Source organism: Miscanthus floridulus, chromosome 3, assembly GCF_019320115.1.
Source record: "Miscanthus floridulus cultivar M001 chromosome 3, ASM1932011v1, whole genome shotgun sequence".
Taxonomy (NCBI): domain Eukaryota; kingdom Viridiplantae; phylum Streptophyta; class Magnoliopsida; order Poales; family Poaceae; genus Miscanthus; species Miscanthus floridulus.
The window spans coordinates 9,503,164-9,526,189 of record NC_089582.1 but is presented as its reverse complement, the minus strand read 5'-3'; the positions used below and the strand labels follow the sequence as shown (position 1 = coordinate 9,526,189).

At 45.9% G+C, this 23,026-nt stretch overlaps 1 protein-coding gene and 1 long non-coding RNA gene across 2 annotated transcripts; one reads left to right on the top strand and one right to left on the bottom strand.

Annotated features, from left to right (window-relative positions):
* Positions 1–15,534: 15,534 nt before the first annotated feature.
* Positions 15,535–16,721, bottom strand: LOC136544927 (quinone-oxidoreductase QR2-like). Its single transcript, XM_066536986.1, has 2 exons — positions 16,551–16,721; positions 15,535–16,417 (listed from the first exon to the last, which is right to left on the bottom strand). Exons 1-2 carry the CDS (start codon positions 16,664–16,666, stop codon positions 15,790–15,792), a joined length of 744 nt encoding a protein of 247 aa, XP_066393083.1. The 5' UTR covers positions 16,667–16,721; the 3' UTR covers positions 15,535–15,789.
* A 3,030-nt stretch (positions 16,722–19,751) lies between these two features.
* LOC136544926 (uncharacterized) lies at positions 19,752–22,108 on the top strand. The gene is made up of 4 exons (XR_010780874.1): positions 19,752–20,083; positions 20,618–20,708; positions 20,807–20,888; positions 22,025–22,108. It is a non-coding gene; the product is annotated as an uncharacterized lncRNA (long non-coding RNA).
* The last annotated feature ends 918 nt before the right edge of the window (positions 22,109–23,026 follow it).

The window sequence follows — 23,026 nt, the reverse complement described above, 5'->3', positions numbered from 1 at the left end:
GAGGAGCTTCCATGGATTGGTGACATGGTAGGGCCACTTGGGGGGCCGGGTGGCGCCCAAGTGAGGTTGGGCAGCGGGCCCAAGTGGGCCCAAGGCCTCCTTGTGGGGGTATGGCCCCCGGTATCCTCAAGACAAGACATGGGCTGCACCATCAGAGGTGGCCCAGCCCATAAGATCAAGGCGTGCATGACGCTGCTCGGCGTGCACCGCAAGCTATTGTATAGTACCAAAAAGGATACTTTACTTGTAACCCTGCCCCTCTAGAGTATATAAGGAGAGGCAGGGGTCCTCTACTCGACATCATGTACTCAATACAATACACCAAAGACATAGGACGTAGGGTATTACGTCGATCAGACGGTCCGAACCTATCTAAATCACTATCTCTGCGCCTTGTGTCACCATCTGGTTCCTGATTACGCGTATCCCCACCGACAAATCTACCATCGTGGGATAGCCCTCGGTGGACTACTGACGATATTCTATCGACAGTTGGTGCGCCAGGTAGGGGTGTGCGCTTGATCCATAGCGAGCCAGATGGATCTCAAATCAACAACGCGTTCTCGTCGTCAATATTGTGGAGATCCATCCTGGTCCACGACGATGATTCATCGCTGCTACACCAGCCCCTACGACAGCAGATCCGATCTCGGAACCGCCTCCGAGGTTGTCTTCACCAACGACTCGCTGCCGATGCTCTCATCAGCCCTCGTCGATGACTCGCCGCCACTGCCCTTGGCGGCCTTCGCTAACAGCCCTCACCGACATCCTTCGCCGACACCCCTCGCCGTTGTCTCGTCGTCATTACTCGGCGGCCCTCATTGACATCCCTCATCACCGTCGAGCTGCAAGCGAGCTGCCCGCGTCGCTGACCAGATAACGCCATACGCCGCTGACCAGACATTCTGTCTAAAGCTAAGTCACGTTTTAATATTCTTCTAAATATTCTTCAATCTCCGTATATCGTCATAAAATTTCTTCGAACTGTTTTCTCCATGTTTGCTCTCCAAACAATTTTTTGAACCCCCAGACAGTCGCGTTGATGCTCGAACGCCTCCAGAGACGGCCCTATCTCCGGCTCCTCCCTACACGTGCTATGGGCTCCGCGCTCTGTGTTATGGGTGGTCGACAGCGGCTCCTTGGTCACGCCTGTTCCTCCTACATGTGCACGGGCTCCGCGCTCGACGTTATGGACTATGGGCTAGCTAAGGCTGGAGACTCAGCTACACACTAACTGTTTGAGCGGTTTATATTAAACATAAATATATTTTCACGCCAACTGATCACCGAACTGCATACGCCGTTTCATCACCATTGCTGATTTTTCTCCGAAGTTTATTTATTTGTGCATCATGTACTACCCGTTCTACATGTTTGTATTGCAGGATCATCGTCTAGGTGATCGGACCACCTGGTGCTCGGACTTCTCCACCGATCAACTGGTCGGACCGCTTGGTCCATGGACTCCGTCGCCGACCAGTTGATCGGACTGTTCACCGATCATTTCTACTCAATGTTCACTTCGTCGCCGACCAGTTGACCAGACTGTTCGCCGCTCGTGCTTCATCACCAGCTATGCCGGTTACTCCTCAGCGCTCAGATTCTTCATGCTCGAGGACTAAGTGGGCACACTTTACCACACGGATGTTGTCAGCTACGTCGGTGCTCGGACCTCACCGCCTACGCCGGGGACTCCTCGGTGCTCGATCATCGCCAATGACGCCGAAGACTCCTCGCTCCTCGGTGCTCGGTCATCGCCATCGACGCCGGGGACTCCTCGATGCTCGATCATCGCCAACGACACTGGAGACTCCTCGCTCCTCGGTGCTCGGTCATTGCCAGCGATGCCGGGGACTCCTCGCTCCTCGGTGCTCGGTCATCGCCGCCTACGCCGGGGACTCCTCGCTCCTCGGCGCTCAGTCATCGCCGCCTATGTCGGGGACTCCTCGCTCCTCGCTCCTCGGCACTCGGTCATCGCCGCCTACGTCGGGGACTCCTCGCTCCTCGCTCCTCGGCGCTCGGTCATCGCCGTCTATGCCGGGACTCCTCGCTCCTCACTCCTCGGTGCTCGGTCATCGCCGCCTATGCCGGGGACTCCTCGGTGCTCAGTCATCGCCAGCGACACCGGGGACTCCTCGCTCCTCGGTGCTCGGTGCTCGGTCATCGCCAGCGACGTCGGGGACTCCTTGCTCCTCGGTGCTCGAACATCACCAGCGACGTCGGAAACTTCTCGCTCCTCGGTGCTCGGACATCGCCAGCGACGTCGGAAACTCCTCGCTCCTCGGTGCTTAGACATCGCCAGCGACGCCGGGGACTCTTCGCTCCTCGATGCTCGGTCATCGCCAGCGACGTCGGGGACTCCTCGCTCCTCGGTGCTCGGACATCACCAGCGACGCCGGGAACTCCTCGCTCCTCGGTGCTCAGACATCGCCAGCGATGCCGGGAACTCCTCGCTCCTCGGTGCTCGGTCATCGCCAGCGACGCCGGGGACTCCTCGGTGCTCGGACATCGCCAGCGACGCCAGGAACTCCTCGCTCCTCGATGATCGGTCATCGCCAGCGACGCCGGGGACTCCTCGCTCCTCGGTGCTCAGACATCGCCAGCGACGCCGGGAACTCCTCGCTCCTCGGTGCTCGGTCATCGCCAGCGACGCCGGGGACTCCTCGCTCCTCGGTGCTCGGACATCGCCAGTGACACCGGCAACTCCTCGCTCCTCGGTGCTCGGTCATCGCCAGCGACGCCGGGGACTCCTCGCTCCTCGGTGCTCGGACATCGCCAGTGACGCCGGGAACTCCTCGCTCCTCGGTGCTCGATCATCGCCAACAACGCCGGGGACTCCTCGCTCCTCAGTGCTCGGACATCGCCAGCGATGCCGGAAACTCCTCGCTCCTCGATGCTCGGTCATCGTCAGCGACGCCGGGGATTCTTCGCTCCTCAGTGCTCGGACATCACCAATGACGCCGGAGACTCCTCGCTCCTCGGTGCTCGGACATCGCCAGCAATGCTGGGGACTCCCTTGCTGCTTAGATCTTGCTACGTCTCGTCAGTGTGCTATCAAGCTGCTCCATGCTGTTCGGATCAGGGTGCTGATCTTGGGCAGCACGTCTAGGGTCTTGATACGCGCATGCCAGCCGATGTCAGCAAGCTTTCAGACTTCTTTGACCCTGCTACAAGATTCATTCTTCATCTTCCAGCAGGCTCGGGGACTAAGTAGGCACACTTCACCTTGCGGTGAATGTGCTTGTTCTCATCTCGAGGCTACGCCGGGGGACTAGCTGCCTGCTCGGCTGGTCTTCTACTTTACGACCCTGGCATCACATGACTGTGTCACCTACTGTCAGGCTCGGGGACTAACTGTGGGGGTATGGCCCCCGGTATCCTTAAGACAAGACATGGGCCACACCATCAGAGGTGGCCCAGCCCACAAGATCAAGGCGTGCACGACGCTGCTCGGTGTACACGACGCTGCTCGGCGTGCACCGCAAGCTATTGTATAGTACCAAATAGAATACTTTACTTATAACTCTGCCCCTCCAGAGTATATAAGGAGAGGCAGGGGTCCTCTACTCGACATCATGTACTCAATACAATACACCAAAGACACATGACGTAGGGTATTACGTCGATCAGATGGCCCGAACCTGTCTAAATCACTGTCTCTGCGCCTTGTGTCACCATCTGGTTCCTGATTACGCGCATCCCCACCGACAAATCTACCATCGCGGGATAGCCCTCGGTGGACTGCCGACGATATTCTGTCGACACTCCTGCCATGTCCACTTGTCTTCATGTGTCCATATTGGTCACCCTTTTGCTTATTTTTTTCTTAAATTTCCTGCATACAAATAATTCTATAAGCACAAGTGGAACTAGGTAAATTATAAACAAAATTCTACACATGTGATGATGATTTACCTCACTTTATCATGCTTTTGGGTGAAATGTTGATGGTCAAAACAGGTGTTAGTGACCGTCAACAGTAGTCATCGGGTGACCGAACGCTGGCCTACGTCCGGTCATGCGAGTCTGGTCAGCTCACGGCTAACCAACGACTCTATTTCATGAGGCCGTCTATTTAAAGGGTTTGGTCGGCTTGGGGCTCACTCTCTTGGAACTTTGACATACTTGACATCCTTGTGAGCCTAAGCAAACACCTCCCACTCATCTGCATATCATTGATTCATCATCATAGTGAGATTGGGAGTGATTCCAAGTGCATTTACTTGAGTGATTACATCTAGTGGCACTTGAGGATCGTTGTGGCTGTGGGTTTCTTGTTACTCTTGGTGGTTGCCGTCACCTAGATGGCTTGGAGTAGCGGAGGAGCATTGGCACAAGTTGGTGATTGTTCGTGGCCATCTCCCGATGATTGTGAGGTGTCTTGTATCTTCATCGGCGGGGCGCCGAAAGGTAACTCTAGTAAATTGCTTGTGTCATTGAGCTACCTCACTTATGGGTAGGTTCTTGCAGTGTCCATATGTTGGACTAGGTTTGTGAAACACCTATTAGCCGTCGATCCACCAAGTGTTGGTCGACACAATGGAGACTAGCATGCCGGCAAGCATGTGAACCTCGGGAGAAAAATCTTGGTGTCCATTGTGATTGGAATTATCTCGGTAACTGATTTGGCATTCATATTGTGATTGATCCATTCCTCTACACAGCAGTATAACCTTTCTTCTCACTCCCTTGCACTTACTTGGATTAGTTTTGTAGCAGGCTCTTTAGTGTAGCTAGTTTAGTTTTACCTAGTGGAGCTCTTTAGTGTAGCCTTGTTAAGAGCTCTTAGTGAGTAGTGACATAGCTTTTGTTGTGTGCCTAGTGATCATAGCAACTAGAATTATTTGCATAGGTGGCTTGAAACTCTTGTAGAGCTAGAGCAAAATTGCATTTCGCCGTTTAGCATACTAACAAATTGCTCTGGTGTTCTTGTAGAGTTTTTATATAGGCTATTCACCCCTCTCTAATCATATTAGTACCTTTCAATACTTTATAATAGTCCAAATTAATTATATTTTTTCTCTCTCTCAATTTAATTTCTAACATAAAAATCCCATACACACCCACGCACCCAAACTCAATGTCCGATTGTGATAAACTATCAATTATTTCACTTTTCTACCTATCTACTCCCTCCGTCCCATTAAAAGTGTCATTTTTTACTTTTAGACTTCTTGTTTGACCGTTAGTCATATTCATATTTTTTGTATAAATATTATTTATTTTGTTATGACTTATTTTACCATTAGAGATACTTTAATAATGATTTATTTATTTTATTATTTGCATAAAAATTTGAATAAGATGAACAGTCAAACAAGAAGTCTAAAAGTAAAAAAACGACACTTTCAATGGGACGGATGAAGTATATAACTTTGTATGTCTTCAATATGTACTCCCTCCATTCCAAATTATAAGACGTTGTGGCTTTTCTAGATACGTTATATTTGCTGTGCACATAGATATACACTATGTCTAGATATATAGTAAAAGTAATGCATCTAGAAAAGTCAAAACGTCTTATAATTTGAAACGGATTAAGTATTTATTACGCCCTCCATCTAGAAAAGAATATAATTCTAGCACAATACCGAGTTAAAGTATCTTGAGTGGTGACTAATTATAGATAACAAAATATCAATACCTATGATATCAAATTAAAAGGATCGAAATGCCTAGAGGCAGGGTCAATAGGAGTTTCTTGGACATTAACTAAGCTGATATGGCGTATTTAAATGAAGAGAAAGATGAAAAAAGGTTTTATGGGATAAAATGAGTTTCATGGGGATCAAACTTGTTACATTGTTTTCAACACCTGAGAGTCTTGAAACATGTCCATAAAACTCCCACACGTAATGGTCTACTAAACTCGCTTCGGCATCTGTGATTAATATATTATATGTGATGACCGTTTGTTCCCGTGGTCCCATCAAAAACATATATGTGAAATATCCCCGTAAGCATCAAAGGGGAGTGAATTGATTGTTTAATTAAAACCTTAATTCTAGTAGGGCTCAAATAAATTTAACATAAAAAACTACAATATAGGAGTAGTTACATAAGATTTTTTTCCTTTTAGTGGACTATATATATATATATATATATATATATATATATATATATATATATATATATATATATATATATATATATATATATATATATATATATCCATGCGTTGCACCAGGGTCATAATTTTGTTGGATTGAATCTCTGTAATTGGACACGGAAGCATGAGCTCAGAGGATTTTGTATCGGACACGGATATGTGGATGCGGTCTTCGTATCAAAACCGAGTAGGACATAAACGTGTGTGCTCTAAATGGAGGAGGATTCATATTGGACACGGACGCTTGAGCAGGGATCGAGAATTGGTATCACTAGGTAGACCGTAGACGATGATATTATAGTCTTTTCACGTATACTAGAGAGGCGCACAGTTACAGTCAGGCGGGTCTACACCGTCCTTTTTCTGTGTGGCAGCCCATGTGATGAGGACATCACTCCTTTGGATGTAACAGCTGATCCTTCAACCGTCATGCAAGGTCCAATGACCCGGGCTCGAATGCGTCAACTAAATTTACAGGTGAGCTCGTTCTTAAGCGATCCTTTTCATACTTTTGAGAATAGACTACTACCTAATGATGTTATCTTGCTTAGGAACATTGGAGAGGGTCAAGAGGGACTAAGAGGACGTGGAGGAGGTGATGATGACCAGCAAGGACGTCCAACACAAGCCGGAGGCCCAGTCCAACACGAATTCGAGTCTGCCTCGGCCTCCAGGACCAGTCTGCCTTAAACTGGTCGCCCAGGACGCATCCGGACTCCGTTTTCGATGATCCACATATGGATGGAAAGCTAATTTGATAAGGAAGCCAATCCAAGTGGTTTCACGTCAAAAGCTGTTCGGAATCAACGGGAATCGTCGAAACAAGTCAGCGTCCAGAATCTGCCAGGGTGCTGCGACACCGTCTTTTGGTCCGTTGGACCGTGTATCGAGTTTGGGCCCATTAGGGGCGCGTCCAGGGGTCTTGCACGACCCTAGAGTCTTCATAAACAGCCGCCGTCCCTCTATTAGGGTTTGGGTTTTGCTTAGATTATTCTGTTAAGAAACAGTTTCGCCGTTCTTCGGTTTGTGAGACCCCAACTCGTGAGATTAATCATACATCTGCAATTTGGTTGCGATCTTTCTTGTTCTTGCTTGTGTTCTTCGTTGCGCAGGCAGGGATTAGCCTTCTTGGCGAGGTCAATCTGGTCCGTGACTCGGTTGATAACCAGAGGAGCTGTGGTGCTAAGATTGCAGGGTTCGATCTTTCGATCTGAAGCCGGATCGGTGTGTCATTCTCCGCCACAACGATAGTTACCATCACCTGACGGAAGATCGGGATCCCCGTCCCCATTAAGTGGTAATCAGAGCTAAGGTATACCGTCAGGTTCACTTGTTATTCCCTAGTTTGAGTGTTTCATATTCGTCCCATAGTCCAGTGCCATACTCGTTTTTCCTATCCTAGAACCTTCCGCGCCATAGCCTTTGCATATTTCAGTTTCAGAGTCCGTCGTGTTGAGTTTGTGTCCTGGTCGAGGTCTTGTTGCTGGTTAGGTCGTGTTAGAGTCCAGTTCGTGTGTTTCCCCCCATCGTTTCCATCAAATCTTGGCTGTTGTGACCAATTTTGCACACATTGTTCCCGTTTTGTCCTCTAATTCGGAGCCAATTCTTAAAACTGGTCTAGTTTTCGCATACGAACTCCGTTTTCGACGTTCCATATATGCAAATCGATCAGAAAAAAATTCGGATCCGTCCATCCCCGCTTTGTCGGGGTTCGGAATTTTTAGATTGGCCAAAAAGTGGTCACAAGATCCTCGTTTCGTGGTCACAAGGTTTTTGTCAATTTTCATCCAATTTTCTAAAAATTCCACAGGCCACGTCTTACACTTGTTTGAGCTCATATTTTCTGTGGTTACTGCTTTTGTGCTCCTAAGTAAAGAAAAAATATCAAAAAAATTAAATAAAAAAGTCAAAATTTCCCAAAAAAACAACGACAGCCCAAAAAATAGAAAAAAAGAGAGGGGCAAAAGAGGAACAATATCTAGAGGAGCACATAGAGAAGCCCAAAGTGAGCTGTGTTTGCGTGTGCTGTCTGGTTCCTTGTTTGTGTTGCTGTTTGCATCCACCATACTTGTTTTTCTCATACCTATCACCTTGCTATCCACCATACTTTTGTCACAACCTAGTACTTGCAACACTTTAGACCAGCAACGAGAACAAGTACTTTGGACTATAATTCAGCATTACTTTCTGTTACTGACTTGTGTGCCAAATATACATATTACTCTTTGTTTGCCTTCCAAGCTCCACAAATTCTTCAGATCAGTACAGACAAAGGGCCTTGCAATCTCGGTACCACAACCTCACAGGTATCACGAACCAGCCGCCGGTTGTACCGCCCACTGCTTGTGTTGGTAAGAACTTGGTAAGAGCTTGGTAAGACGCTTCCACTTGCTGTGAAAAGTGACACCAGTACAACCACGTAGTCATTTGGTAGGGATAACTTTCACCTGTTTGTTCCTGTTTTTGTGTTTTCAATGGCAGGAGGTGAACAGACTGCAGATAACAATCCTAAGGGTTTCAGCGAGTGTGTCAGCCAAGAGCAACTACAAGCTGTTGTAGAGGATGCCCAAAAAAGGATGAATGAGGCCGTCAGGAAGGCCGTCACTGACGCACTCATTGAACTCAACATTGGCAATAGCATGGAGAGATTGGACAAGAGAATTTCCACGCTAACCGACAAGGTTACTGAGTTGGAAACCTTCGTGGCGGGCAACAACGACGTTTCTGGTAGCAACACCGATGGTCAAGACACGGTGCATGATGCCGCTGGAAACATAGGTCGAGCAGCTATCCGACAAGAGAGATTACGACAACGTCTACGCCGCAACACGACAGGTATGGGTGGTGTCCATCACCACCACCGTCAAGGTAATAATCACCGTGTGCCTGATGATCCTTATGCTAAGATTAAGTTCACAATACCATCTTTTTCGGGTCATTATGATGCTGAGGGATATCTTGATTGGGAGATGACGGTAGAACAAAAGTTTAGTGCCCACCTTGTACCTGAGCAGCATAGAGTTAGACAAGCTACTAGTGAGTTTAAGGATTTTGCCATTATTTGGTGGAATGGGCTAGCTGCACAGGATGCTTTACCTGGTACATGGGAAGAACTTAAAGTAGCTATGCGTGATCGTTTTGTTCCTCCTTCTTATCATAGAGACTTGCGTAAGAAATTGATGCGTTTAGAACAAGGAGATAAATCTGTACAGGATTACTATGGTGAGCTCCAAAAGGGATTGATGCGCTGTAGTGTTGTAGAGGGAAACGAAGATGCCATTTGTCGTTTTTATTCTGGTTTGAGGCGTGACATTCAGGACATTGTTGATTATAAAGAATTTAACACTGTCAACCAGTTGTTTCAGTTTGCTATGCTTGCAGAAAAGGAATTGCAGGGGCGTGAACAGCAGGGCAAGAGCAAGGTCAGCACCAGCACATACACGCCACGCTCGGCACCATCTTCGGGGCTGACCAAGCCAACCACTTTTCGGACGCCTCCACTAGCGAGCAAGCGACCAACAGCCTCTGGAGTTTCCGCTATACCTAAGACACCTCCCGCACGGCCTTCAGATTCAGGTAAAAATTCTTTGCAGGTGCCTACCAAGAGTTCCTCATCCGTTGCATCGACGGGACGTACTTCGGGTATTCAGTGCCATCGCTGCCATGGCATTGGCCATGTGCAGAAGGACTGCCCAAGTCAGCGGGCATATATTGCTACAGAAGATGGTTACATCAGCACCTCTGACATTGAGGATGAAGAAGACCAAGATGTAGATGAGGAGGATGGCGAAGTCCTTGGTGATGAGGCCACGGCATCCTATAGGAGCATTATTGTACAGCGGGTACTCAGCTCACAAGTCCAGCAGCCTGAGAAGCTACAACGCCATAACTTGTTCCAGATTTTCTTCGTCATCAGCGACCGACGAGCACGTGTCATTATTGATGGAGGTAGCTGCAACAATTTGGTAAGTTCTGATTTGGTCAAGAAACTTAGCTTGACCACACGCCCACACCCACGTCCATATCATATTCAGTGGCTAAATGATTCTGGTAAAGCAAAGGTAACACAAACTTGCAGAGTTTCATTTTCCATTGGTTCTTATGCTGATTCTGTTGATTGTGATGTGGTACCTATGCAAGCTTGTTCACTTTTATTGGGTCGTCCTTGGGAACATGATAATGATGCTACACACCATGGTAGAAGTAATAAATACACTTTTGTGCATAAAGAAAAGAAAATTACTTTGGTACCTTTGACCCCTGCTCAAATTGTACAAGCTGATAGAGAACACGCTGCTAGTTTGAATGATGTTCAATCTAAAAATCAGCAAGTTGCTAATTCTATTTTCCCACCTAAAAAGGATAAGTCTACATCTATTTCTAAGGCTGAGGGGATTAAATTGAAGGGTGGTGTTATGCTTGCAACAAAATGTGACTTTGCTGAAATTTCTGTTGATGATATTTGCTATGCTTTGGTATGCAAACGAGCTATGTTTTCACTTGATGATATTGTTAGCTCGGTACCTCCTGCTATCACTAACCTTTTGCAGGAGTATGAGGACATTTTCCAGCTGAGATACCCCCGGGGCTGCCACCTATGAGAGGGATAGAGCATCAAATCGATTTGATTCCGGGAGCGACCTTGTCCAACCGAGCTGCATATCGAACCAATCCTGAGGAGACTAAGGAAATTCAGCGGCAAGTCCAAGACCTTTTGGACCGCGGGTATGTACGTGAAAGCCTTAGTCCTTGTGCCGTTCCTGTACTTTTGGTTCCTAAGAAAGATGGAAGTTGGCGTATGTGTGTTGATTGTAGAGCCATCAATAATATTACTATTCGGTATCGTTATCCTATTCCTAGGTTAGACGACATGCTTGATGAGTTGTGTGGTTCTATAATTTTCACTAAGATTGACTTGCGAAGTGGCTACCACTAGATTAGAATGAAACTTGGAGATGAATGGAAAACTGCATTTAAAACCAAATTCGGGTTGTATGAGTGGTTAGTTATGCCTTTTGGTTTGACAAATGCACCTAGCACTTTCATGCGCTTAATGAATGAGGTTTTAAGAGTTTTTATTGGTCATTTTGTGGTAGTTTACTTTGATGATATATTGATTTACAGCAAGTCTTTTGATGAACATATGGATCACTTACGTGCTATTTTTAATGCTTTACGTGATGCACGTTTATTTGGTAACCTTGAGAAGTGCATCTTTTGCACGGATCGAGTTTCTTTTCTTGGCTATGTTGTAACTCCACAGGGAATTGAGGTGGACGAGATGAAAATTGAAGCCATAAAGAGCTGGCCGGTTCCCCAAACCGTCACACAGGTGATGAGTTTTCTTGGTCTTGCAGGATTCTACCGCCGCTTCGTCAAAGATTTCAGCACCATTGCTGCCCCATTGCATGAGTTGACGAAGAAAGGAGTGGTGTTTCATTGGGGAGAGGCACATGAGGAGTCCTTTGACACTTTGAAGGACAAGCTTACACACGCACCATTGCTGCAACTTCCAAATTTTGGTAAGACTTTTGAGCTAGAATGTGATGCTAGTGGACTTGGCATTGGTGGTGTTTTGATGCAAGATGGTAAACCTGTTGCTTACTTTAGTGAAAAATTACATGGTCCTGTTCTTAATTATTCCACGTATGATAAAGAATTATATGCACTTGTCCGTTCTTTAGAGACGTGGCGTCATTATTTGTGGCCTAAAGAATTTGTTATTCATTCTGATCATGAATCGCTTAAGTATCTTCGCTCTCAAAATAATCTGAATCGTAGGCATGCTAAATGGGTTGAATTTATTGAGTCTTTTCCTTACATTATTAAACACAAGAAAGGGAAGGATAATGTGATTGCTGATGCTTTGTCTAGAAGATATACATTGCTGTCTCAACTTGATTGCCGGATTTTTGGTCTTCAATCCATTAAAGAACAATATGCGTTTGATTCTGATTTTAAGGATGTGTTGCTTAATTGTAGAGAGGGACGCACATGGAATAAGTTTATGATCAGCGATGGGTTTTTGTTTAGAGCTAACCGCCTATGCATTCCAGTTGGTTCCGTTCGTCTTTTGTTGTTGCAGGAGGCACATGAAGGCGGATTGATGGGACATTTTGGTACCAAGAAGACGGAGGAGGTGCTGTCCACACACTTCTTTTGGCCTAGGATGAGGCGTGATGTGGAGCGGTACGTGGCTCGGTGTGCCACATGTCAAAAAGCTAAGTCGCGTTTGAACCCACATGGTTTGTATATGCCTCTTCCTGTTCCTTCTACTCCTTGGGCAGATATATCTATGGATTTTGTGTTGGGATTGCCAAAGACTAAGAGGGGGAGGGATAGTATTTTTGTGGTGGTTGATCGTTTTTCTAAGATGGCACATTTTATTCCTTGTCATAAGAGCGACGATGCTGTTCATATTGCTGCCCTTTTCTTTCAAGAAATTGTTCGCTTGCATGGTATGCCTTCTACTATTGTTTTAGATCGTGATGCAAAATTCTTGAGTCATTTTTGGCGCACATTGTGGAATAAATTGGGGACCAAGCTGCTGTTTTCTACAACATGTCATCCCCAAACTGATGGGCAAACTGAGGTTGTGAATCGAACATTGTCCACCATGTTGAGAGCCATTTTGAAGCGTAATTTGAAGATGTGGGAAGAGTGTTCGCCACATGTGGAGTTTGCATATAACAGGGCGGAACATTCCACCACCAAGGTAAGTCCTTTTCAGGTAGTGTATGGTTTTAACCCCCGTGCTCCTATTGATCTTTTGCCTTTACCTACCACTGAGAGAATACATAGTGATGCTAGAGAGCGTGCTGATTTTATTCCTAAGTTGCATGAAACAACTAAAGCAAATATTGAAAGCATGAATGAAAAGTATAGAATTGCTGGTAGTAAAGGTAGAAAAGAGATTAAACTTGAACCGGGTGATTTGGTTTGGTTACATTTAAGAAAAGATAGATTTCCTGAGCTACGTAAGTCTAAATTAATGCCAAGAGCAGCTGGTCCTTATAAGATTCTTGAGAAAATAAATGATAATGCATACAAACTTGAGTTGCCACCCGAGTTCGGGGTTAGTCCCACATTTAACATTGCAGATTTGAAACCTTATTTGGGAGAAGAAGATGAGCTTGAGTCGAGGACGACTCCAATTCAAGAGGGGGAGGATGATGAGGACATCACTCCTTTGGATGTAACAGCTGATCCTTCAACCGTCATGCAAGGTCCAATGACCCGGGCTCGAATGCGTCAACTAAATTTACAGGTGAGCTCGTTCTTAAGCGATCCTTTTCATACTTTTGAGAATAGACTACTACCTAATGATGTTATCTTACTTAGGAACATTGGAGAGGGTCAAGAGGGACTAAGAGGACGTGGAGGAGGTGATGATGACCAGCAAGGACGTCCAACACAAGCCGGAGGCCCAGTCCAACACGAATTCGAGTCTGCCTCGGCCTCCAGGACCAGTCTGCCTTAAACTGGTCGCCCAGGACGCATCCGGACTCCGTTTTCAATGATCCACATATGGATGGAAAGCTAATTTGATAAGGAAGCCAATCCAAGTGGTTTCACGTCAAAAGCTGTTCGGAATCAACGGGAATCGTCGAAACAAGTCAGCGTCCAGAATCTGCCAGGGTGCTGCGACACCGTCTTTTGGTCCGTTGGACCGTGTATCGAGTTTGGGCCCATTAGGGGCGCGTCCAGGGGTCTTGCATGACCCTAGAGTCTTCATAAACAGCCGCCGCCCCTCCATTAGGGTTTGGGTTTTGCTTAGATTATTCTGTTAAGAAACAGTTTCGCCGTTCTTCGGTTTGTGAGACCCCAACTCGTGAGATTAATCATACATCTGCAATTTGGTTGCGATCTTTCTTGTTCTTGCTTGTGTTCTTCGTTGCGCAGGCAGGGATTAGCCTTCTTGGCGAGGTCAATCTGGTCCGTGACTCGGTTGATAACCAGAGGAGCTGTGGTGCTAAGATTGCAGGGTTCGATCTTTCGATCTGAAGCCGGATCGGTGTGTCATTCTCCGCCACAACGATAGTTACCATCACCTGACGGAAGATCGGGATCCCCGTCCCCATTACCATGGGAGCCTATGTGACCTCTGGTTCGAGGTGCATGCGCGTGAACATAGAGAGAGGACCGGCTCCCTGCTGCATCCACGGCTGTCTAGACAAGCTGGCCAGGTCCCTAGCCACACACGCCCAGGGTCGCGGGCCTCCTTGTCACGTCTGTCCTCTGCTGTCTAGCGCCTAGAACTGTTGCTGCTTGCCATCCTGCTCTTTTCTCTCTCTGTGTTGTATGCACCCAGGCCAAGCTGCCATGCCGCACCGCGTTGATGCTTTGGCTGACCGGCTTAGCCAGTTGCAGGGCTGACCAGGGCACTTGCCTATTTGTGAGAAGAGCGCGGGGCCATATTAGCATGCGTCATTTGCTGCTTCCGTGACGGTTGACCATTGATAGTTGAGTGCTGGCCCAATTTTTTTCGCCACTCCATGACATCGAGCTCCATATGTTTCATGCGTTTTAGATGTATGTTTTCATCTAGATATTGCAGTTGTTTTATCTGAATATTGAATATGTTGCACTAGCTATATACACATACGTTGCAAATGTATGTTTCAAATGTTTCATTGTTTCAGACGTATGTTGCAAGTGTTTTATTAGCATATTGCATATGTTGCAGTGGCTTTACACGTATGTTGCAAGTGTATGTTTCAAATGTTTCATCTGTTTCATTACAAGTGTTTTATCTGGATATTAATATGTTGCAGTGGCTATACACATATGTTGCAAGAGTATGTTTCAAATGTTTCACCTATTTTAGACGCATGTTGCAACAAATGCTTCATGTTGCAAGTGTTTTCATTAGCATGCGCAGTATGTTTCATGTGTTTTAGATATATGTTTCATCTGAACGTTGCATGTGTTCCATCTGGATATTGCAAAAGTAGATCTGGTCCCACCTACATGCGTGTCCATGAGCGCGCAGCACAAAAGCGAAGCGAGTGGCGCAGCAACATGCGGGGCACGGGCATGGGTGGTCCCCACTTACATGCATGAGCATGGGCGTGCAGCACAAAAGCGAAGCAAAGCGCGCAGCCGCAGGCACGGGCTTGCGTGCGTACGTGCAACACCATGTGGGGGCAGGCGCACAGTTGCAGCCGCATGCGGGACAGGCGAGGCAGGGCGGCAGATACGTGCAGCATGTGATCAGACTTATCAGCATGCGGGGTGGGCGCAACAGGCGAGGCAAGTGCACGTAGACACATGAGCTCGGAGAACTTTGTATCGGACATGGACACGTGGATCCGGTCTTCGTATTGGAACCGGGTAGGACGAGGACGTGTGAGCTCTGAGAGGAGGATTTGTATCGAACATGGTTACATATGAGCGAGGATCGAGATTTGGTATCACCCGATAGATGAAGTCTTTTTAGATGTAGAAAGTAAAAATAGAGAGATAGACACAGATAACACAAACTCCCTTCGAATTTTTTGACCTCTGGTCTTTGGAGCCACTTATGACATCATGTTTAGGAGCAAAGCAAGCATGTACGTACGTAGTAGTACTGTATTATTCAGTCGCAAATACAATAAAATAAACATGAATCAATACTAAAGTAGGGAATTATTTATTAAATCAAGACAGGCTGAGTAGGCATGACGAATGATGTATCATCAAGCTGACGCTGAGGCTTCGGCGGCGAGGGCCGCGGCTCCGGCCTTGAGCTTCTTGGTGATGCCGGCAAAGTAGGTGCCCTGGTGTCTGGCTATGGCGAGCTCTGGCTCGGAGGGCGTCCTGCTGCCATCGGCGCCGGCGAAGGTGCCCGCGCCGTAGGGGCTGCCACCCCTGACCTCGTCGACGCCGAACATGCCGGCGCCAAAGGTATACCCCAGAGGCACGAAGAGCATGCCGTGGTGCGTGAGCTGCGTGACGGCGGTGAGCGCGGTGGTCTCCTGCCCGCCGCCCTGCGTGCCCGTGGAGAGGAACACGCCGGCCGGCTTCCCCGCCAGCGCCTGGCTCTGCCACAGCCCGCCCGTGGCGTCCAGGAACGCCTTCATCTGCGCCGCCATCATGCCGAACCGCGTCGGAAAGCCCAGGAGCACGCCATCGGCGTCCGCGAGGTCGCGTGGGGCGAGCACCGGGTGGTCCTCGCGGGCCGGCGCCGCGCCCATCTTCCCCAGCACTTCCTCTGGAAGCGTCTCGGACACGCGCCACACCGTGGCCTCCACGCCGGACACCTCGTCCGCGCCCTTCTTGATCTCCTCCGCCAGCGCCGCCACGTGACCCCACGTCGAGTAGTACCTGCAGGTGCATGCATGCATGGGCATAACGTTTTCTAATAAAGCATACTGTGCATGGATGGAGGAGATGGAATGGAAGAAGTGCTCGTTTGTATTATCACATAGGAAATCGATGCGAACTGCTGGGTGCTTACACGATGTAGATCTTGGTGGCCATTGCTTTGCTTCGCTTGTGATGTTTTGCTTTGCACAGGAGCTTCGAGTTGAGCTCAAAGGAACTGTCTTGTCGTGCCACCTGCTCTGCTCTCATGTGATGGTGATTATTTATATTTATAGAGGATTAGAGGAGGGTAGGGCAGGAGGCAGCCGCAGAGACGAAGGAGGCCGGGATGGTTTGACTTGGACCACGATTCTGATGGTCGATGCCTGCCTGCCGTGCCATCTCTGCTCTCTGAGTTTGTCAACCGTCTAGTCGGCGGCTTTGATAGTTCTTCCGTTTGATTTGTCATGCCACGTTAACTCCAACAAAAACGAATAAGGTGCCAGACGCTATCATGGTGTCATCCTGACGTCTTCTTCTTCTTTTCCTTTTCCTTTTTTGTTTTGTTGAGCCTGTGTCATCCTGACGTCTCCGGGAGTCCGGCTGCCTCGTTTCGTACAGTCGCTGTTGGAAGTGGTTCCTCTCACTCAAGTTCAAGGGATTCAGCCTACGATAGGGGCTGTGGGTTCAAATCTCTCTGACTTGAGTTACACACTACTCATCCTATTCACACTGTTTTAGCCTGTAAATAAGTGATCTAAGCTACAGATTACTATAGCTGACTAAATTAAAGTGGTTTAGATATTATATTTAGTCATAATTATTAATAGAAAACAATTTGTCTAAGGCCACCCTGTAAAAGTGTTTGGTGCACCTCCGCTCACTCCGCAGAGCCAGTGGAGAACCCGGTGCGGGGCTGGGGAAGGGGAGGGACAATGCAAGTAAGTCCTAAATCTAGGTAGTTCTCTTAAGACGGAGCTCTGCTAAAAAAATCACTCTAAAATATAGTTACGTCTTAATCATAAAGTCCGCACCTTGTCTCACTCCGATCCAGTTAGCTATTCGTCCCATATATTTTACATGCAATTTAACTCATTGGAACTAATACTAGTGCCAAGCTGCTTTCGGCTCATTGGCTACTGGATTACATTAGTGTCAAATCGACCAACTAACCTGCTACTCTATACACGTGATCGTAGCCGATTGGGACGGTGGCCACAGCGACATCTAACTATAGCTTGTCGTCCTTACCCCACAGTTGAACTATATATCTACTCAGTTCAGTAGCAAATTTTAATTGTTATATATAAGATAAATTATTGTATATAAGTTCAAGCCTTTGTGGATAAAACCAAATATGTACAGATTTTAACTATTTCTCTTTGCAATTGATGAAATAGAACTTTGAAATGGTTTTAAGATCAATTTCATATCAACTTTATATGAAGTTTACTTTGTTGCATATCATTGTTTTTCACTCACTAGTGTTGTTCCCCGGTGTTGTGGACAAAATAGGGACTACATGTAACCTCAGTTCTAAACACCTCTACAGTGCTAGAAGTATACCGCACTTTTGCATACAGTAGTTAATCAACTCGTTCTCTTGCATGAGATAGATTCTTAGGAGATATAAGTATTAGAAAACTTCATGTTTGGTACCTTACAATAATAAAAAAATTCAAAATTAATTACGCTTCCCCTCTTTCTCAATTCATTTTACATAACATAAGACCAATATATATACTATACAATATTTGTGCGGTTGTGACAAATTTATTAATTATCTCATGTTTTTCCATCTATATTCGTAGGTTTTCTCCAACATAGATAGCTTTGTATGTTTTCAGTATGTCTTTATTAAAACCTCAACCAATGCATGGGAAGCGCATGAGAGCTAAAAATTGTTTCTTTTTTTGTGGTCAACCCTTCTCTCTTTATGACAAAAGACAAATTTAATTAGTCTAGGGACATATATAATCAATATCAAAGGTGACTAGGTGAGGTAAAATGGGAAGTATAATCTATTTGTATGGGCCATCCAACCAAAAGAACCTTTGTCTTAAAATGGGCCAGTTTTGTTGACACAGGCAAAAGGGTGAGGCAAAGCTTACCCTATTAATAACACGGTAATGCCTCGAAAAAGTCCAAAAGAAATATGGATGCTTCCAAAATGTAGCCATGTACCATCAATCCATCATGGAAAACTTGGAAGTTTTGAACTAGAACGCACACATGCACGGAGAAAACAAATCTTCATGTTAATAGTGCGGATTGCTAGTGTTTATCTCAAACCAACAACCTCTAATATTTCCGGCTGATTTCCTCTATTTTTTTTGTTTATCCTTTCTTTCTTGCGATAATTCTTTTTGTTTATCCTAAGAAAAAACTGTTACTCGTATTTTGCATGATCGCACATGATTACCATGTATATCCATTTTACCTATATTTTTCATTTTCCATAAGTACAATCGAGTTTGAAATGCGAGACGTGGTTAGCTGAAATGTGCCAAATGTGGATTGATACTCTTGGAAACTACACAACAAGGGCCTATTTAGATGCATAGGACGAATTATTAGCCAACTAACTTTAGCCCAGTGAGTAACAGGTGGATTAATTTGTTAGGTAAACATACAACTAATTGTTAGTTAACTAGCTGTTGAACTCTAGCTAATTTAGGTTAATTTTAAGAGCAGCTAATAACTAGCCATAACGGATCCAAACAGGTCCTATTTACCTAGACAAGGCCGCATTGACTCCAAGAAGGAGACACCGTCCACGTCACCCAAAATATTGTCTACCGTTGGATCTCGGGTTCGATGGACCAGATCTGCTCAATCGTACCCGTGGACCTTCCGGCCAGAACAACCAGCCACGTCACCCAATTTTTTTCTCCTCCGTCAGATCTTCCATCCAACGGCCCAGATCGCTTGGAGCTGATTTCGCCGGGAGCGGCTTCTCGCGCTTCTCCTTGGCTTCTCCCGCTTCTCCTCTGCTTTCCCGCTTCTCTTCTGAATCCATAGAACCAAATATATACCCTAGCTTCCGCTTCCCCATCCAGCTTGTCGCCCCCTCCTCTCTCTCCTCTTCACGCTCTCTCGCTCTCCCCGACTCTCTCCGACGCGGGCGCGGACAGGGCGGCGGCGCGAGCGGGAGGCGTCGACGGCGTCCTCCCACCCCCCTCCTCCTTAGCACTCCCTCGTCTGCCTCTTACCTCCGTTTCTCCCTCCCCTTCCCCTCTCTCTCTCTCTCCCCTTCCCGGTCGACACGGCGGCAGGCGCGAGCGCGGTGGCGGCAGCGGCGCGGCGGCGCCCCCTGTGGGTTCTCGACCGGCGCGGGTGGTGCCCGGTGGCCCCTTCCCTCTCCCTCATCCTCTGCGCGGGCTCCTCAACGCCTCCTCCCGCCGACGAGCATGTGCTTTGCTCCTCCATGAAACCCTACCTATCTACTTCTTCTGATTTGGTTTTCGTTTTTTGTTTCTCGGTGTTGATTTCAGCTTACTTCCTACTCCTCCATAGGGTTCCTCTACGAGCACCAGATTTGTTGCCTTCCTTCGATGCATGCTTGCTGTGTTGTTGCTGTTATTGCGCCATATTTCGCTTCTGCTGTTTCAGGTATCGGCGGTCCTGAGACTTCTGCCTCTTTGTCCCTGCTTGCTCAACATGGAGAGGAGCTCCTGCATAATATTGGTGAGTCACAAAGCAATAATCTAAAGATGCCTACCAGGCGGTTGACTAACAGAATAATGTGATATTTGTGTTCCGACCAATTTTCTTCGGATTAGATTACAGATACTTTCTAATGGCAATGGATATATACTGAAGGGATGTAGAGGATGGATATACACTGAAAGGGTTTACAGATTGTTAAGATAGTTAGTGGAAACTGAGATTGAAATATATGTATGAGGGATAGATAATTGATGATATTGTTATAGCCTGAATAAATTCCAGATTCTAACATGTACACTTTTCCGTTCTTCTTTGGTGATAACAAGTGCCTTTAATAGCAGGATAACTATGGGAGTCCTCTGGCTGATATATTGCCCTATTATCATGTATATGGTTCTAATTGTACATTTGATGTTTGACTCATTGCCTGCATACCGATGATAGATCCCAGGTTTTTACATGTGCATGTTTCCACTTTTTATTAGTTGGCATTCCTTTATTATAGTGACATTAATCTCACATCCTTTATTTTAAATTTTTGTTTTGCTATAGTAATCGACATCGACATCAAAACATGTATGCTTTGCTGCAGCTTGATTCCAGATATAGTCACTGATGGCCATAGTGTTAAAGGGTGTCCCAGGTATTTTGTTTCCCCCCTTTTTTGGCATTGCCCCTTGACTGATCTTCATCTATGGTTTCTATAGTAATCGACATCAAAACATGTATGCTTTTCTGCAGCTTGATACCGAAGGGAGCACGTCATGTTCCCAATGAAAAATAGAATTCAGAAGATTCGCAATTCAGACTAGAAGCGTACAAGGTACGAGCGATTTTCTTTACCTCCTATACATACAACTGAGCACTGATGTGTTGGTCTATCCTCTATGTTGCTCCAGTGCTATGTATGAAAGCTATCGTCTCCTAAATGTCTAACCAAATCTATCGAGTCTATTTTTTTGTACCAATTAAACTATTAAGGATCCATTTGTAGTGCCTAAAAGGTTACACATTTTGGTCATTTGGATCCTGACAAATTCTAGATGGCCTAAAAGGTTATCTTGGTAATTTCAATTCCTCTGCAAACTTTTTTTTTTTTGGAAAACCTCATTTGCTTGACATTTCCGCAGATCAATTTAGAGTAACCAGCTTTTTCAATCAGATCGGCTTTCACATTAAAGTACATGTGCTTTAAAGAAACCATTTTATTTGTTGCTTAATTATTTTGCTGGTTTAGGCTTATGCTTTCTTCACTAAATCTACGCCTATGACATTAACATGCCTTTTCCACCATAGACTTCAAAGTATCCACTGCAAATTCTCCTTTGGATATGAAGGGGTCAGCTATGGCAAAAGGTTGCTGCTTATGACTATTTTCATGTTGTTACTTGAGGCTAAAATATTTTTTTATCATGTGCATTGAGGCTGTGATATTTATAAATAAGGGTATCTTACACGTTAACTAGACAGAGATGCAATGCAAGCTCATTTTGGTTATAAACTGATGGATCATGGATGCTGTGATATTCCTGCTTCCAAACATGAACAACTCCTCATTAGTATGAGATCGATGGAAGGTCTTTGTTTTCGGATCATAATAGCAAAATGCTCATATCTTACCTATTTTCATATAGGTCTGGAGGCGTTGCCCCTGGACTGCGGTGAGGCTTCTTGCTATGTGCCTCAAACTTTTTGAAAGCTGGAAGCCCCACTGTCTAATCAAATCCATTTAAACTATTTTTTCATATCAATTAAACTATTAAGATCCATTTATAGGGCCTACAAGGTTACACATTTTTGGTCAGTTGGAACCTGATGATTTTTGTTTCCTCCCTGTGTTTACATGGTTTCGTGCTGACGATAAGTTTATTACCACATTTACTTTTCTTACTTACTGTGTGACATGTACCATTTTCTTGATTTGCTGATGTCATGTGCTATTGTGCTAATACTTTGCAGAGGGGATCAGAGGTCGACGAGGTTAGATTGGATACACGACGCTGTCCTAAGAATCAGTTCTACAGCAATGACAATGCTGCCGGGCCTCCAGCCCTACCTCCTGGGGCGCCCTCGATGCACGCAATGCATATGTCCTCGCTGTCTGCCTGCAGGTACTTGAAAAAGCTACTCCAATACTCTTGCTGCTGTCTACAACATGCCTTCCATTGGTGTAATCACAGTGCTCAGATTTCTCAATGTTCAATTGAAAACTATATACTTGTCGTATTTTATCCTTATCCCTCGACCTGTACTATTGTGCAATTGGTTTGGAATGGTCTTTATTGCTCGCCAACCCGTACATATAGTATCTCTGGATTATTCTCATGTGCTTAGAGGCCTCATCCTTCAAAATTGTGCTGATTGCAGCTCTCCGAAGATACATGACTTACCTTGCGCTTCCTTTGTTATCTCGTCCTGCTAAAGGTATGACTTCTCTCTGCAGATTATTTTTGGTTGACCTCTTTTGTCTTCAAGGTGTTCCAGCTGCTGAACCAGTACACTGCTAGGTAATACAAGCAGAGCTACTTCGGCTATCTGCCTATGGGCCTTTGCCTGCACTATGCCCAAATAGTGCTTGTTCTAGATACCGATAATGTATAGGTCCATCGTCTCTATCTAAATCTAAAATCTTGTCAGTCAATGATGTAAAGCAACTTTGGGGGAATATCCCATGTATTTATTACTACCTTTGGTTATCTTGTCTCTAATAAGCCTATTATCGGTTGTTTCAGATGGAGTACAAAAATATGCTAAATAGGAAATGATTCGGCTTTTGATTGGCTGCAGTTGCTAATCATTTTCCCATCCCTAGATGAAACATGTTTTTTTCCTGGTTTATGTTCTCTGTTACTAATCATTAACCGACTGATACGGCGCGCAAGGGCGCGCCCCTTCCACTAGTATCCAACCAAAATGAAACTCATACACGCTTCTTCGTAGTTTGGTGTGCTAATAAATGTA